The following is a 12,238-nucleotide window of genomic DNA, read 5'->3' as shown; positions in this document are numbered from 1 at the left end:
ATTTTTTTTTTAATATATAGTAAACCACTCATCCGCAGATTTGTTTTTCTTGATTTCAGTTACTCAGGTGGTTAAAACCTTGTTCGGGAAATATTAAAGGGAAAAATCTCAGAAATAATTCAAATGTATTTCATTGTGAGCCATTCTACGTAGTGCAATGAAATTCCACACCATCCAGCTTTATCCCAGCAAGAATATGCATTGTCACTTTGTTCTGCTTATCCCACCCTCATTGACTTAACTTTCTGGGTTATCATATCCGTGGCCCTAAAAATCACACTAGGTGTCTTCAAGTAGCCCTTATTTAATAATGGTCCTCAAGTATGGTGATAATGATGGTGGTATTTCAGATATGCCAAAGGGAAGCCATAGCGTCCATCCTTTAGGAGATTGTTTCTGTCTTTCTGTCTTTTCCCTTATACTATTGTAATAGAAAAAGAAATGCAAATTTTGAGTTCTCTAAAAGAAATGTTTTCCCCAGTTTCCAGGGCAATGGCGATTTCCCTGCAAATCAGATTTCATCCTGAGGTTGAATAGATCTATATAGTGCAGTAGATTATGAGGAAGCAGGAGAAGTCTGCAGGCTGACGTAGGCCTGGTTGGTGACCAGGTCTGCCTATGCTGTGCAGGTTCTGGGTTCCTGTATTGAGTTCCAGGAAGTGGGAAGCACATGATCATATTGTGGTGAATTTAGGAAGCTCATAAAGGAAGTGAAAACCCACAGCATATATTCTGGACACATGGTAACAAGAGAAGAATTTATTGTCAGCAATATGGAGGACAACCAAGTGAAGTGTGCATTTGACACTATCTTCACATCAAATAACAATAAAAGAAGCTCCATTACAGTAGAAAGAGCCTAAAGATCAGGAAGTCTCCTTGATATGCTGCAGTGGACAAGGGGGTCCCCCAGAGAAGGAGTCCTGAGCATCCCATCTGGGCCGTGACTCAGATCCTCACCTGTGGCCAGTGCAGAAGAAGGGCCTGACAGGGAAAGTGCACACGCCATCATTGTACCTCCAAAGGAGGGTGCGCTTGGCAACATCCACAAAACTAATACTTCCACTGTCACAATCAAGGAACACCCCAACCCTGCCCAGAGGTCTCTCTATGTACAGAGGCGTGGTGGGGGCTGTGGTCCAGAGTTGGTAATGATCATCCTGCTTCACACACACAAGGAGAAAGTTGTCCCTGTTGGACTTGTCCAGTATGCCATCGTCCTTCCTTATCCAGGAATCCTTACAGACACCTACTGCCCAGTCCCAAGAGCTATCCACAAGCATCTCCCAGTACTGTTTGCCAGAGGTGAAGCTCTGGTCTCCCCATGAGGCAAAATACTTCAATGTTCCACCATCCAAAGATGCATGGAGGCTGTCATGTTCATACGTCAGACGTCTTGCATCATCGAACAACCTGATGTGCTGACTGCTTACTTCGTTACTGAGTGAAAAGTTGACTGTGAAGAGATGAGAGAAAATGCCAGTCAAAATCAATGTTAAAATTCGAATTATCTCCCAGAGAAGGTGGTCCACCTGAGTCTCAGTGGAAATATATTGTAAGATTGGAAGGGCAGTTCTGATTGGAAAGTATTGGGTTTAAATATTGCTAACATATCTGCTGAAGAAAGAACTAATTAAAATGGAAAAAACTTCCTACAAGTCCAGAGATTATAAGTTAGAGGGAGGTCAAGGTGACTTCTGGCTGGGTGTAATATTGTATATTTATTACATCTAAAGGATTGGACTCCTGGGCATCGACCACCTCCAAGACCATGACAGCATATCTTATCCCCACCTTCACCACCGCTGTGCAATGAAAAAAGCTGCATTGTAGAATGGAAAAATGGTGATCACTCTACCATTTCAGTTAAGTTAGCAAATGGATACTGAAGAAGTACAACCTAAGGATGGCTTCTTCAAAGTAGTTTATTTGTAGGGCTTTTCTGTCTTTGATCTGTGGTTCCAAACTGAGGCTTAGTCTTCTACTTCCTGCTAAGTCACCCTCCAGGGTGAAGTTTATCATGGAGCTCATTGTGGCCTCATCATTCAACCATTTGCTTACTTGTGATTTCTGCATTTGATTTTTGAGGCTTATATATTTTGTAAAATTATGTGAATGGAAAAAGCACTTTATGCCTTCAATTCCTAAGAACTTTTTAAGCAAAAATGTTTTTAGTACTTCCCTGGTGGCACAGTGGATAAGATGCTTCCTGCGAATTTAGGGGACATTCCTAATCTGGAAAGATTCCACATGCTGTGGAGCAACTGAACCTGTGGATTATGACTACCGAACCCATGCTCTTGAGCCCAGGACCCACCACTGCTGAGCCCACATGCTACAATTATTGAAGCTCACTCATCAAGAGTCTCTTGTGCTCTGCAGCAAAAGAAGCCACTGCAATGAGAAGGCAACCACTATAATGAAGAGCAACCTGGCTCACCACAGCAAGAGAAACCTGGGCAAAGCAACAAAGACCCAGTGTGGTTAAAACTAAATAAAGAAAGAAATATTTTAAAAATAATATAAATAAAAAAGAAAAGAAAATGTATTCTTAAAAAATGTTTTAAGACTCTAACTGCACTTAAACTCTGAAATTTAATATCCTGTTTTAATTACCAGTTTTCTAGAAGTCAGTGAACAGCTGACATTGTATGTCATGATATTTCTAGGGCTCAAGAAGCCATTTTGGGAGCATGTTACTTTTTTCATTATACAAAATTTTATGAAATTTAAAAATATTTGATGAGGCCTGAATCAAATCAGTATCTGCACCAGCCTGCATGTATTCTGTAAGGATATTAGTGACTCTGTGACCGTATATGTCTTCGCCTGTCTATTTGCAGGCTGTTCCCCTGCACAAGGTGAAAGCTAAGCAGGAAAAGACTCTCTGTGGACACCACCACTGAAGGACCCTGCAGGGCAGACCCACCAATGGGGTGACACTCACCTCGGAAGCGGTTGAGCCACTCCATCAGCCCAGACATGGGACGCGCAGGGAGTTCTGGGAGCAGAGGCTGAGGCACGTGCAGCTGTGCTGTCTCACTCCTGTAAGAGAAAGATGTGGTTCATCCTTCTGCTGCCCAGGGCTTCTTAAACACAGCCTTTACGATAAGACAGCGTTCTTCAGCTCAACACTCTTCATCTAAATCCCTTTTCCACCCTCATGGGATAGAATTGAGCTGTTTTTGGAAATTTATTCTCACTCTTCTTCTTGCCCTGATTCCAGCCCATTTCTCAGAGGTAATTGCCTCTCTAACCTCAAACTTGGGGAAAACTAGTCTTTGCACCTCTAGGTGCTGGTGATTTTGAAATCTAAATAAGAAATTACTGACCTTTAAGAAATTTTTGCACTGAGCTGGATAATACCTCCCTCTGCCACAGTAGCAAAAAGGCTAACTTCCTTTTGAGCAAGAAATCATACTCAGCAAAACAGGTGCAGACACATGTACACAAGCAATCTAGCATTATCTAGGTAAGTTACGTCATCACTTTGTTAAGTGCTGCTGTATCTCTTTCAGAGCCCCCAGGTGCCCTCATCAGTATCGAAAAGCTTACCATTTCAGTTTGTCTTCCAATTCCTGTCAAGAAAAAAAAAAAAAAGACAAGTTAGACCTTATATACAGGCAACCAGGATTTGGGTTGGCAAAACTTCAGCATCGCAGCACTGTTTATAATAGCCAGGACATGGAAGCAACCTAGATGTCCATCAGCAGATGAATGGATAAGAAAGCTATGGTACATATACACAATGGAGTATTACTCAGCCATTAAAAAGAATCCATTTGAATCAGTTCTAATGAGGTGGATGAAACTGGAGCCTATTATACAGAGTGAAGTAAGCCAGAAAGAAAAACACCAATACAGTATACTAACGCATATATATGGAATTTAAAAAGATGGTAACAATAACCCTGTGTACGAGACAGCAAAAGAGACACTGATGTATAGAACAGTCTTTTGGACTCTGTGGGAAAGGGAGAGGGTGGGAAGATTTGTGAGAATGGCATTGAAACATGTAAAATATCATGTATGAAACGAGTTGCCAGTCCAGGTTCAATGCACGATACTGGATGCTTGGGGCTAGTGCACTGGGATGACCCAGAGGGATGGTATGGGGAGGGAGGAGGGAGGAGGGTTCAGGGTGGGGAACACATGTATACCTGTGGCGGATTCATTTGGATATTTGGCAAAACTAATACAATTATGTAAAGTTTAAAAATAAAATAAAATTTAAAAAAAAAAAGAAGTAAAAGCAAAAAAAAAAAAAAAAAAAAAAAAAACTTCAACAGAGTTTTAATCACCACCACCAGAAACAGTCTGAGAAATCTGTTTTCCTTTTCTTTCTGGGAAAAAAAAAAAAAAAAACTCTGGGACAACATATTTTATATGGATAGAATGTATTTCTTGAGGAGTTAATAAAACGAAAGGTGAAACAGAGAAAGGACAAGAGTACTGATGATTCACCCTCTGCTTTCTGCATATTGATCTTTCCTGGGGCTTTTACCCAAAGTGTAATAAACTCCAAATTAATGTCTAATGAAACCTGGTGTATCTCAACAGGAAGTGGAAATATACATACATACACACACACACACACACACACATATATATACACACATATATATGTATATGTGTGTTTGTATATATGTATATACATACACATATGAGCTTTGTCCAAATGTCTCCCATTGCACATTTGGAGACCAAAAAATGGAATCAGTACATAAGCTGTTCCTTTCTGGTTTTAATAGAAGCAAGTTACAAAAGGAGATTTTGAAAAGGGAATATTCCCTGGGGAATATCTAGGATCAGAATGCTATAAAGCTTGCTCAGGCATAATTTGCATGAGTTGCACTTCATCTATAATATTTCCAAGTAGGAGAGAATCCCACCTTAGTCACAGGGGATGAAGAAATATACCATGTCAGGGAAGTCAAAGGTGTGAAAGTTAGGTAATGTATTTTCAAACACATCCTCAGTTCTTACCTGGAGCAGCTCCACGTCTGATTTAGAGCACATTTGAATGAGCTCCTTGTGTATTTCTTGGAGCTCTCTCTTCTTTCCGATTATTTCCTCTTGCCTTCTTCTGAGTTGATTGTATATGTTTTGGCCTTCTTTTACAATACTCTCTACATAGTAATCTTCTTCCTCTGGGAGAAATGGGGGTGCCATCTGATAAGTTCTCCTAATCATGTCTCCATGTCGATACACATAAAACTGTTGAGAGATGAATTTCAACATCATTTAGTTTGCTATGATTCATGTTCTCTCCCAAGAAGCTACATCCATCCTAAATGAATGCCCTCCCTCATCTCAGAAGCCAAGTTCATTCTTCTTTCCTTTACCTTGTTTTCATTCTTTTTAATTGATCAGAAACCAAACCTACCCTTTCCTCAAACAACTTTCATCTAATTCAGGAGTTCCTGAAACACTTGGAGAAAATCTTTTCATGAATCATTTCTTTCATATGCCTCCTGTTAAATGTGAAAGAGCCCAGGTAAGCAATTGAAATTTATGGGTGATTCATATGTCATATGCAATATCCTCATTTCAATGCTAATACGTAAGCTTGTGTTTCACCTATTATCTCCTGGCTTTCTCTCTTAGTGCCATGCTACATAATACTTTCAGTGTTGGTAATCTCAGGAAACATCTTCGTAAAAATTATTGCCTGTCCTTGAACAGTTGTCCAGTCTCAATCATTTCTTTCTAGTGTTCTTTTCTCTATGCATCAGTTTTCTTCCTCCCCATAAGTTCACAAGCTTCTTCCCATATTGTTTGGAAGATCATTTCTCTTCATTCCATTTCATATTTCTCCTGGTATTGAATGATTCACTCTCTCATGCTCCAACTCCTTCTCCTTGTTCCTTTCCCCCTGAGTTGTTTAACATGTCACATTTTCTCCAACTTGAACCAATATTACTCACTAGCCAGAAAGCAATCACTCTTCACTGTGATGGGCACACTCCTTAAAGTGCTGTTCATGTTTGCTTTGTATCACATGGGCTCATGTACTAATCAGATTGAAGTACTTTGTGGTTCCCAATGACATGCCTTTTACTTTCTGGAATGTATGACTGACAGAAATCTGTGCCTGAAATAACCCATGGATTTTTAAACATTTACTTGAACTTCAAAACTGAAATTGATCTTAAATTTGAGAAATTTTCCTTGAGATCCTGAATCATGCCTAATCATCCACATCACACCATAAATATCCACCTTAGAACTTTCTTCTAATGGGTCTTTTGTTTTAGTTATTGATCCACTGGATCCTAAAGAGCTCAAGAGGCATGAAAATGTTGATTGAATGGTGCTTAGAAGATTTTTTCTGATGGTGTTCAACTCACTCTCTGAATTCAGCTCACTTCATTAATGGTAAGTTTCTCGCTGTCTGCCTCAATCTGTTTTTTCAGAGAAATATGTTCTACTTACCATCCAAGGGTCAGTTCCTCTGCTACTTTTCTTGAGATTTCTTTCAGTTTCTTGAATCTTTTCCCATAAAGATCTCATTTGCTTTGCCAACTTTTCCTGTAAAAGAATTATGAATTTTAGTACAAGAAAAGCAAATACATTGGAGTTTCAGAGCCCAAAGGTTGGGGTGTACTGACGATTATTAGATAAAGGTCCTTGAGGAAGACACTAACAGACCACAGCAGGTCATCAGGTGTCCCTATTTTTCCTAACTCATGATCTGTTGTATGAAATTCTACACTAAAAATCCACACACCGTTAGGTACTTATCTGCCTAAGGTATGACTAATTTTCAGCTGCTGTGGCAGCTTATATCAAAATTTGGATACAGTTATGTTTATCTTCTGTAAAATCCAATGAAGTGTATCTTCCTTCTTGTCCAGGATTAGAAAACCTGTATTCAATTAAAAGTATTTTTGCACTTGTATATTTTACAGTTTCTTTCTTAAAATTAAGGCCCGACAGTGTCAATAGCATAATAATATATCACCCAATAATTTCAGTTAGCTTCATCAGCCAGCCATTGGATACAAGTTCCATAAAGCAGGTACACTGCTCTATATTCTTCACCACTTTATTATTAACTAGATCTGTACGTGGCACTCAGTAAAAGTGAAAGTTGCTCAGTCGTGTCCAACTCTTTGTGACTCCATGGACTGTATAGTCCGTGGAATTCTCTAGGCCAGAATACTGGAGTGGGTAGCCTTTCCCTTCTCCAAGGGTATCTTCCCAACCCAGGGATCAAACCCAGGTCTCCAGCATTGCAGGTGGATTCTTTACCAGCTGAGCCACAAGGAAAGCCCAAGAATACTGGAGTGGGTAGCCTATCACTTCTCCATGGGACCTTCCCAACCCAAAATCAAACCGGGGTCTCCTGCATTGCAGGTGGATTCTTTACCAACTCAGTAAAGAGAGGGTTTAAGCATCATCATTTTAGTCTCTTAGGTGTACCATCCTCAAGCTTCCTAAGTGCTCTCAGAGGCATCACTCACCCAGGATTCCTCAGCAGCCTCTTCAGCGGAACAATGTCTGTGAGTCTTGTGCTCCTGACCTTGAGAGCAGACCAAACAGAGCAAGCTCTTGTTGGCTTCACAGAAGATCATCTTTTTCTGCCTGTGGGTCCCACACAGGTGTTCCTCACACTTCAGGAATTGCCTGAGATTGGCTTTTCTGACAGTGGACACCAGATTCTTCAGAAGAAAATTGGTTTTGAGGTTTGTCTGTTCTGATGGTTGTCTGCACACTGGACAACTGGCAGGGACTTCGGCTTGTTCCCAGAAAAGACAAAGACAGGACCTACAGAAGCTGTGCCCACAGCCTATGGTGACTGGGTCTAGAAGGAAATTCAGGCAGACGAGGCAGGTGAGCTCCTTCTGGAAGGCTTCTGGGATTTCTGAGTCCATTTTCCTGAGGAAAGAACATCAGGAGTTTATTCCTCTTTCCCCAAGCCAAAAAAGGAACAAACAAAATTAGACTTGGGTTGTGACTAAATAATACACTGCTTTAGGAGCAGAAGAATCTGGATTTTTCATTGGCTACAAATGGAAAACATAAACACAACTTTCAAGAGCTGCAGACAATTTTCTCAGTGGCCTAACCAACACTATCTTCTGAACTCTTTCCCCTCTACCTACTAGAGAAGCTCGGTTTTGATGAGGTCTTGTTTTCCTCTAGATAGCATGACTTCAAGAGCTTGACCTAATTGACAGCTGTACGTGGTGGGTCCTAATTTCTGCAAACAGTCACTATTCTCTATGCCAGTCATTGATTTGGTGTGAGACAGTTGATTAAGCTTGTATTTTTATTATTTCATGTAATTATCATGCATTTTCTTTAGATGTCCTTTTTTTATCTCAATCTGCATTTTTTCCAAAAATATTTTTTTCTTTGTAAAGCACTTTGAGTACATTCAGAGTCAATAAAGAGGAAATTAAATGTTGGCAAATTGTAACTTATTCCAACCAGAGTTTATTTACATGAATATACTAAGTGGTTGAATTTTTCTTTCTATCCATACTCACCCAATGCATTTTACATGTTATAGAAATAGTCATCATCAAAAAAATTCATGTGATTTAAATTTTACATTGTAAAAAAAATAGGTCCTTTTGCCTGTGCTTGTTAAGCATAGAAGCATCTAAAGTTTCTCATCTCTGTATGCTCAATAGTGTCACTTTTCTGACTGCTCAGTCATTCCCTAGCTTCTTTAAGATTTCAGTCAAAAATGTTTATTTTGGGAGGGATGATAGTTACCTCACTTTAGCAATATTTTCAGCAACTCATTGTGTGCATTATCTAGCTCTAGTGTAGAGTATTCTCTCTGGTATATACAGACACATTTCATTTTTCGGGTAAGTGATGATAGGTACTACATATTGAATTGAATAGTCTTAAGAAATATTTTTAGAAGCTACATCAAACACAAAACATATCAGTCAGCCACTTTCTGAGTCCTTAAAATGCATGGGGACAACTAAGAAAGAAACACAATCACAGAAGTAAAATGAATCCCCCTAATCATTCCACAGTGCATGTCAAGACAAGCTCACAAAACCGGAACAGGATCATTTCACTAAGTTGGTAAACAGGGCTGTTACATTGAAAAAAATCTCATTTTACCAATAAATTAAAATTAGAAAATTTAGTTTGTTTTCCCTCAGAAAAGTCCCAGAAGCTGCTCTGTGGTGAATTGTGTACTCACCTAAGGAGTTGTAGAAACAGTCTACCCTGGAGAAGAATATGAAGTTGGCCCAGGGGTCAAGAGTTCCAAGTGTGGCTTTCAGAAGTCTCAAGATGTAGGTGAACTCCAAACACTCCCTCTCGGTTCTGGAGAAGACTGACTTTGCCTCCTGGAGTCTCCTTATATTGTGTCTCTGAACCCCACCCACTTGTTCAAGTGATTATGTTTCACCAGTCTTCCAATGGGGTTAATATGGATGATTAGATTTCCTAAAACAAGGCAAGACTGCTTTAACAAATTGGCTTATCTTCATAAACATATCTGCCAACATCCTCTCCTCAAGAGTCACTGATTGTACCACGAACCCAACCTTTGACTCTCTGAATGGCATTAATTTTTATTTTTAATTTACTAAACAAGTTGGAAAAATTCTTTCATCTCTAAAGAGTTTAGCAAAAGTCTTGAAAAACTTGGAAATTCATTTTCTAAGGTTTTATTAAATATGTTCTATCATGGAAGAAGAGCTTTATTGTATTGATTCATTGAATTTTGAATTGTAAAAAAACACTTCAATGTAAGAACTCCTGTGGTCACCAGTCTAGAAGGAAATTTATCTGCCCCATATCATCACAGAGATCAAGCCCCTCAGTGCCCCCCAGCAACAACAGGCCAGGAAATTCTCTGCCTGGTGCTCCCCACCCAGCTCATGGGAGACAGTAGAGAAAGGCCCCAGCTCAGACACCCTTTTGGGTCAATTTCATGAATAGGTTACTCTCAAACAAAACAGAAACAACAGTGACCACTTTGGAAAAATTAAGCCAAAAAATATTTTGAAGAAATCACACATATCCTTACCTTTCTCCCCTGACATATTTTCCATTGAACAATCAGTTTGAGAATGCAGAGTTTTTGAAAGGAGTGGGAATCTTGACCCTGTCTTTAAGTCTTTTAAGACATATATACTGTTTGTGTACATTTCAAGCAGCTGATGCTCCTAAGTGCTTATAAACAAGCTTTTTCAAAATGACAGTAAGTTGCAAAGCACAACCATTCTTTGCTGGGGCAGGTTCTTGTTAACATCAACCCCAAGGGATTTATATTCCAAGTCTTAACCAATTTCCTTACCACTCTCCTTTCCTAAGTGAAATATGCCAATATACGATAATTACTACAATAGTATGATTTGTCATAGTCATGAAGTCTTTTTAGGAATGCTGGCATGATAGTGATTTTATTTCTCTATGTTTCTGTATTTTACAAAATAATGACAAAAATGAGATCACCAGATCCAACTATAACGTTTCCTCTTATGGAGACACTGGTACACTAGATCACCTCAGAGGAAGAGCTTGAAGATGGGACTAGCCCGGAGCTTGCTGTAGAGGAGGACACTGGGCCTGTAAGTGTGTGTTTATTAAAAGTCTGCCCTTCAAGCAACAGTGAGAAGATGAATTAGTGTAAGCTCTCTAGTTTAAACTCAGGGTAAGATTCTTGCATGCAAACTTCCCCCATGATTGCCTTAGCTTAGTGCAGTGCCTGAGTGAATAATCACAGAAGGAGTGTGCATGCTGCAATATGGCTACTACTCTCACTTCCCCCTTTGTTGTCTAGCCCTGCCCACCCGGGGTGTCACAGAGCCATTGTGAGGTTCTGTGCCACAGAACTTATCAAATACAAAAGTAAATCCACTTGCTTCATTGTAAGTTTATTATGCAAGACCACCCACAAAGTAAATGTTCTAGATATACATTCTGAAACTCAATAAAATGATCATGTTACTACACTTTCCTGATTGAAAAGTTAAGAAGGCAAAATTTTGGCTTCTAAGCTTACTCTCTGTGAGCTTGAGAGATGTCAAGGAATTTCTATATTTAATTTTACATCAGTCAGTATTGTGAATTGTCTTGCAGTGTTTTAGTTTGGTTTTAATGTGGAATCAGTTGTTTGAGAATATTAATAAAATCTATTATTTTTAAAGAATAATATTAGTTCTGCTTCATTAACTATGCTAAAATGTTTGACTGTGTGGATCACAAAAAAAAAAAACGTGTAAAATTCTTAAAGAGATGAGAATACCAGACCACTTTACCTGCCTCCTGAGAAATGTGTATGCAGGTCAAGAAGCAACAGTTACAACTAGACATAGAACAATGGACTGGTTCCAAATTGGGAAAGGATTATGTAAAGGCTGTATGTTGTCACTCTGTTTATTTAACTTATATGCAAGGTACATCATGTGAAATGCTGGGTTGGATGAAGCACAAGCTGGAATCAAGATTGCTGGGAGAAATATCAATAATCTCAGATATGCGGATGACAGCACCCTTATGGCAGAAAGTGAAGAAGAACTAAAGAGCCTATTGATGAAAGTGAAAAAGGAGAGTGAAGAGCTAGCTTGAAAATCAACATTCAGAAAACAAAGATCATGGTGTCCCATTACTTCATGGCAGATAGTTGGGGAAAATATGGAAACAGTGATGGAGTATATTCTTGGGCTCCAAAATCACTGCAGATGGTGACTGCAGCCATGAAATAAAAAGACGCTTGCTCCTTGGAAGAAAAGCTACAAAAACCTAGACATTGTATTAAAGAGCAGAGACATCACATTGCTGACAAAGATCTGTATAGTCAAAGCTATGGTTTTTCCAGTAGTAGTATGCAGATGTGAGAGTTTAACCACAAAGGCTGAGCGCCGAAAAATTGATGCCATCAAACTGCAGTGCTGGAGAAGTCTCTTAGAGTCCCTTGGACTGCAAGGAGATCAAACTAGTCCCTCCTAAAGGAAATCAACCCTAAATATTCACTGAAAGGACTGATGCTGAAGCTGAAGCTCCAGTACTTTGGCCACCTGATGTGAAGAGTCACTTCAGTTCAGTTCAGTCACTCAGTCGTGTCTGACTCTTCGTGACCCCATGAATCACAGCACGCCAGTCCTCCCTGTCCATCACCAACTCCCAGAGTTCACTCAGACTCATGTCCATCGAGTCAGTGATGCCATCCAGCCATCTCATCCTCTGTCGTCCCCTTCACCTCCTGCCCCCAATCCCTCCCAGCATCAGAGTCTTTTCCAATGAGTCAACTCTC

The 12,238-nt window shown here is 39.6% G+C and overlaps 1 protein-coding gene across 1 annotated transcript; it reads right to left on the bottom strand.

Moving 5' to 3' along the window:
- Window positions 1–744: 744 nt before the first annotated feature.
- LOC129652699 (tripartite motif-containing protein 43-like) lies at window positions 745–9,310 on the bottom strand. Its single transcript, XM_055581589.1, has 7 exons — window positions 9,176–9,310; window positions 7,467–7,881; window positions 6,436–6,531; window positions 4,987–5,217; window positions 3,556–3,578; window positions 2,948–3,045; window positions 745–1,456 (listed from the first exon to the last, which is right to left on the bottom strand). The coding sequence occupies exons 2-7, from the start codon at window positions 7,875–7,877 to the stop codon at window positions 957–959; spliced, it is 1,359 nt and encodes a 452-aa protein (XP_055437564.1). The 5' UTR covers window positions 7,878–7,881; window positions 9,176–9,310; the 3' UTR covers window positions 745–956.
- Window positions 9,311–12,238: the final 2,928 nt, after the last annotated feature.

The sequence above is a fragment of the Bubalus kerabau genome, chromosome 5 (genome assembly GCF_029407905.1).
Source record: "Bubalus kerabau isolate K-KA32 ecotype Philippines breed swamp buffalo chromosome 5, PCC_UOA_SB_1v2, whole genome shotgun sequence".
Classification (NCBI taxonomy): Eukaryota; Metazoa; Chordata; class Mammalia; order Artiodactyla; family Bovidae; genus Bubalus; species Bubalus kerabau.
This window is presented reverse-complemented; position numbering and strand designations above follow the sequence as displayed.

What these genes read in the sequence shown, in the direction of transcription:
- LOC129652699 (XM_055581589.1), bottom strand. Translation starts at nt 7,877, where the DNA reads ATGGACTCAGAAATCCCAGAAGCCTTCCAGAAGGAGCTCACCTGCCTC. An exon ending in CAGACGTGGAGCTGCTCCAG is followed by an intron (nt 3,579 to 4,986) that starts GTAAGAACTGAG and finishes TTTTCTTGACAG; the next exon opens with GAATTGGAAGACAAACTGAA. An exon ending in TTGGAAGACAAACTGAAATG is followed by an intron (nt 3,046 to 3,555) that starts GTAAGCTTTTCG and finishes TTTCTCTTACAG; the next exon opens with GAGTGAGACAGCACAGCTGC.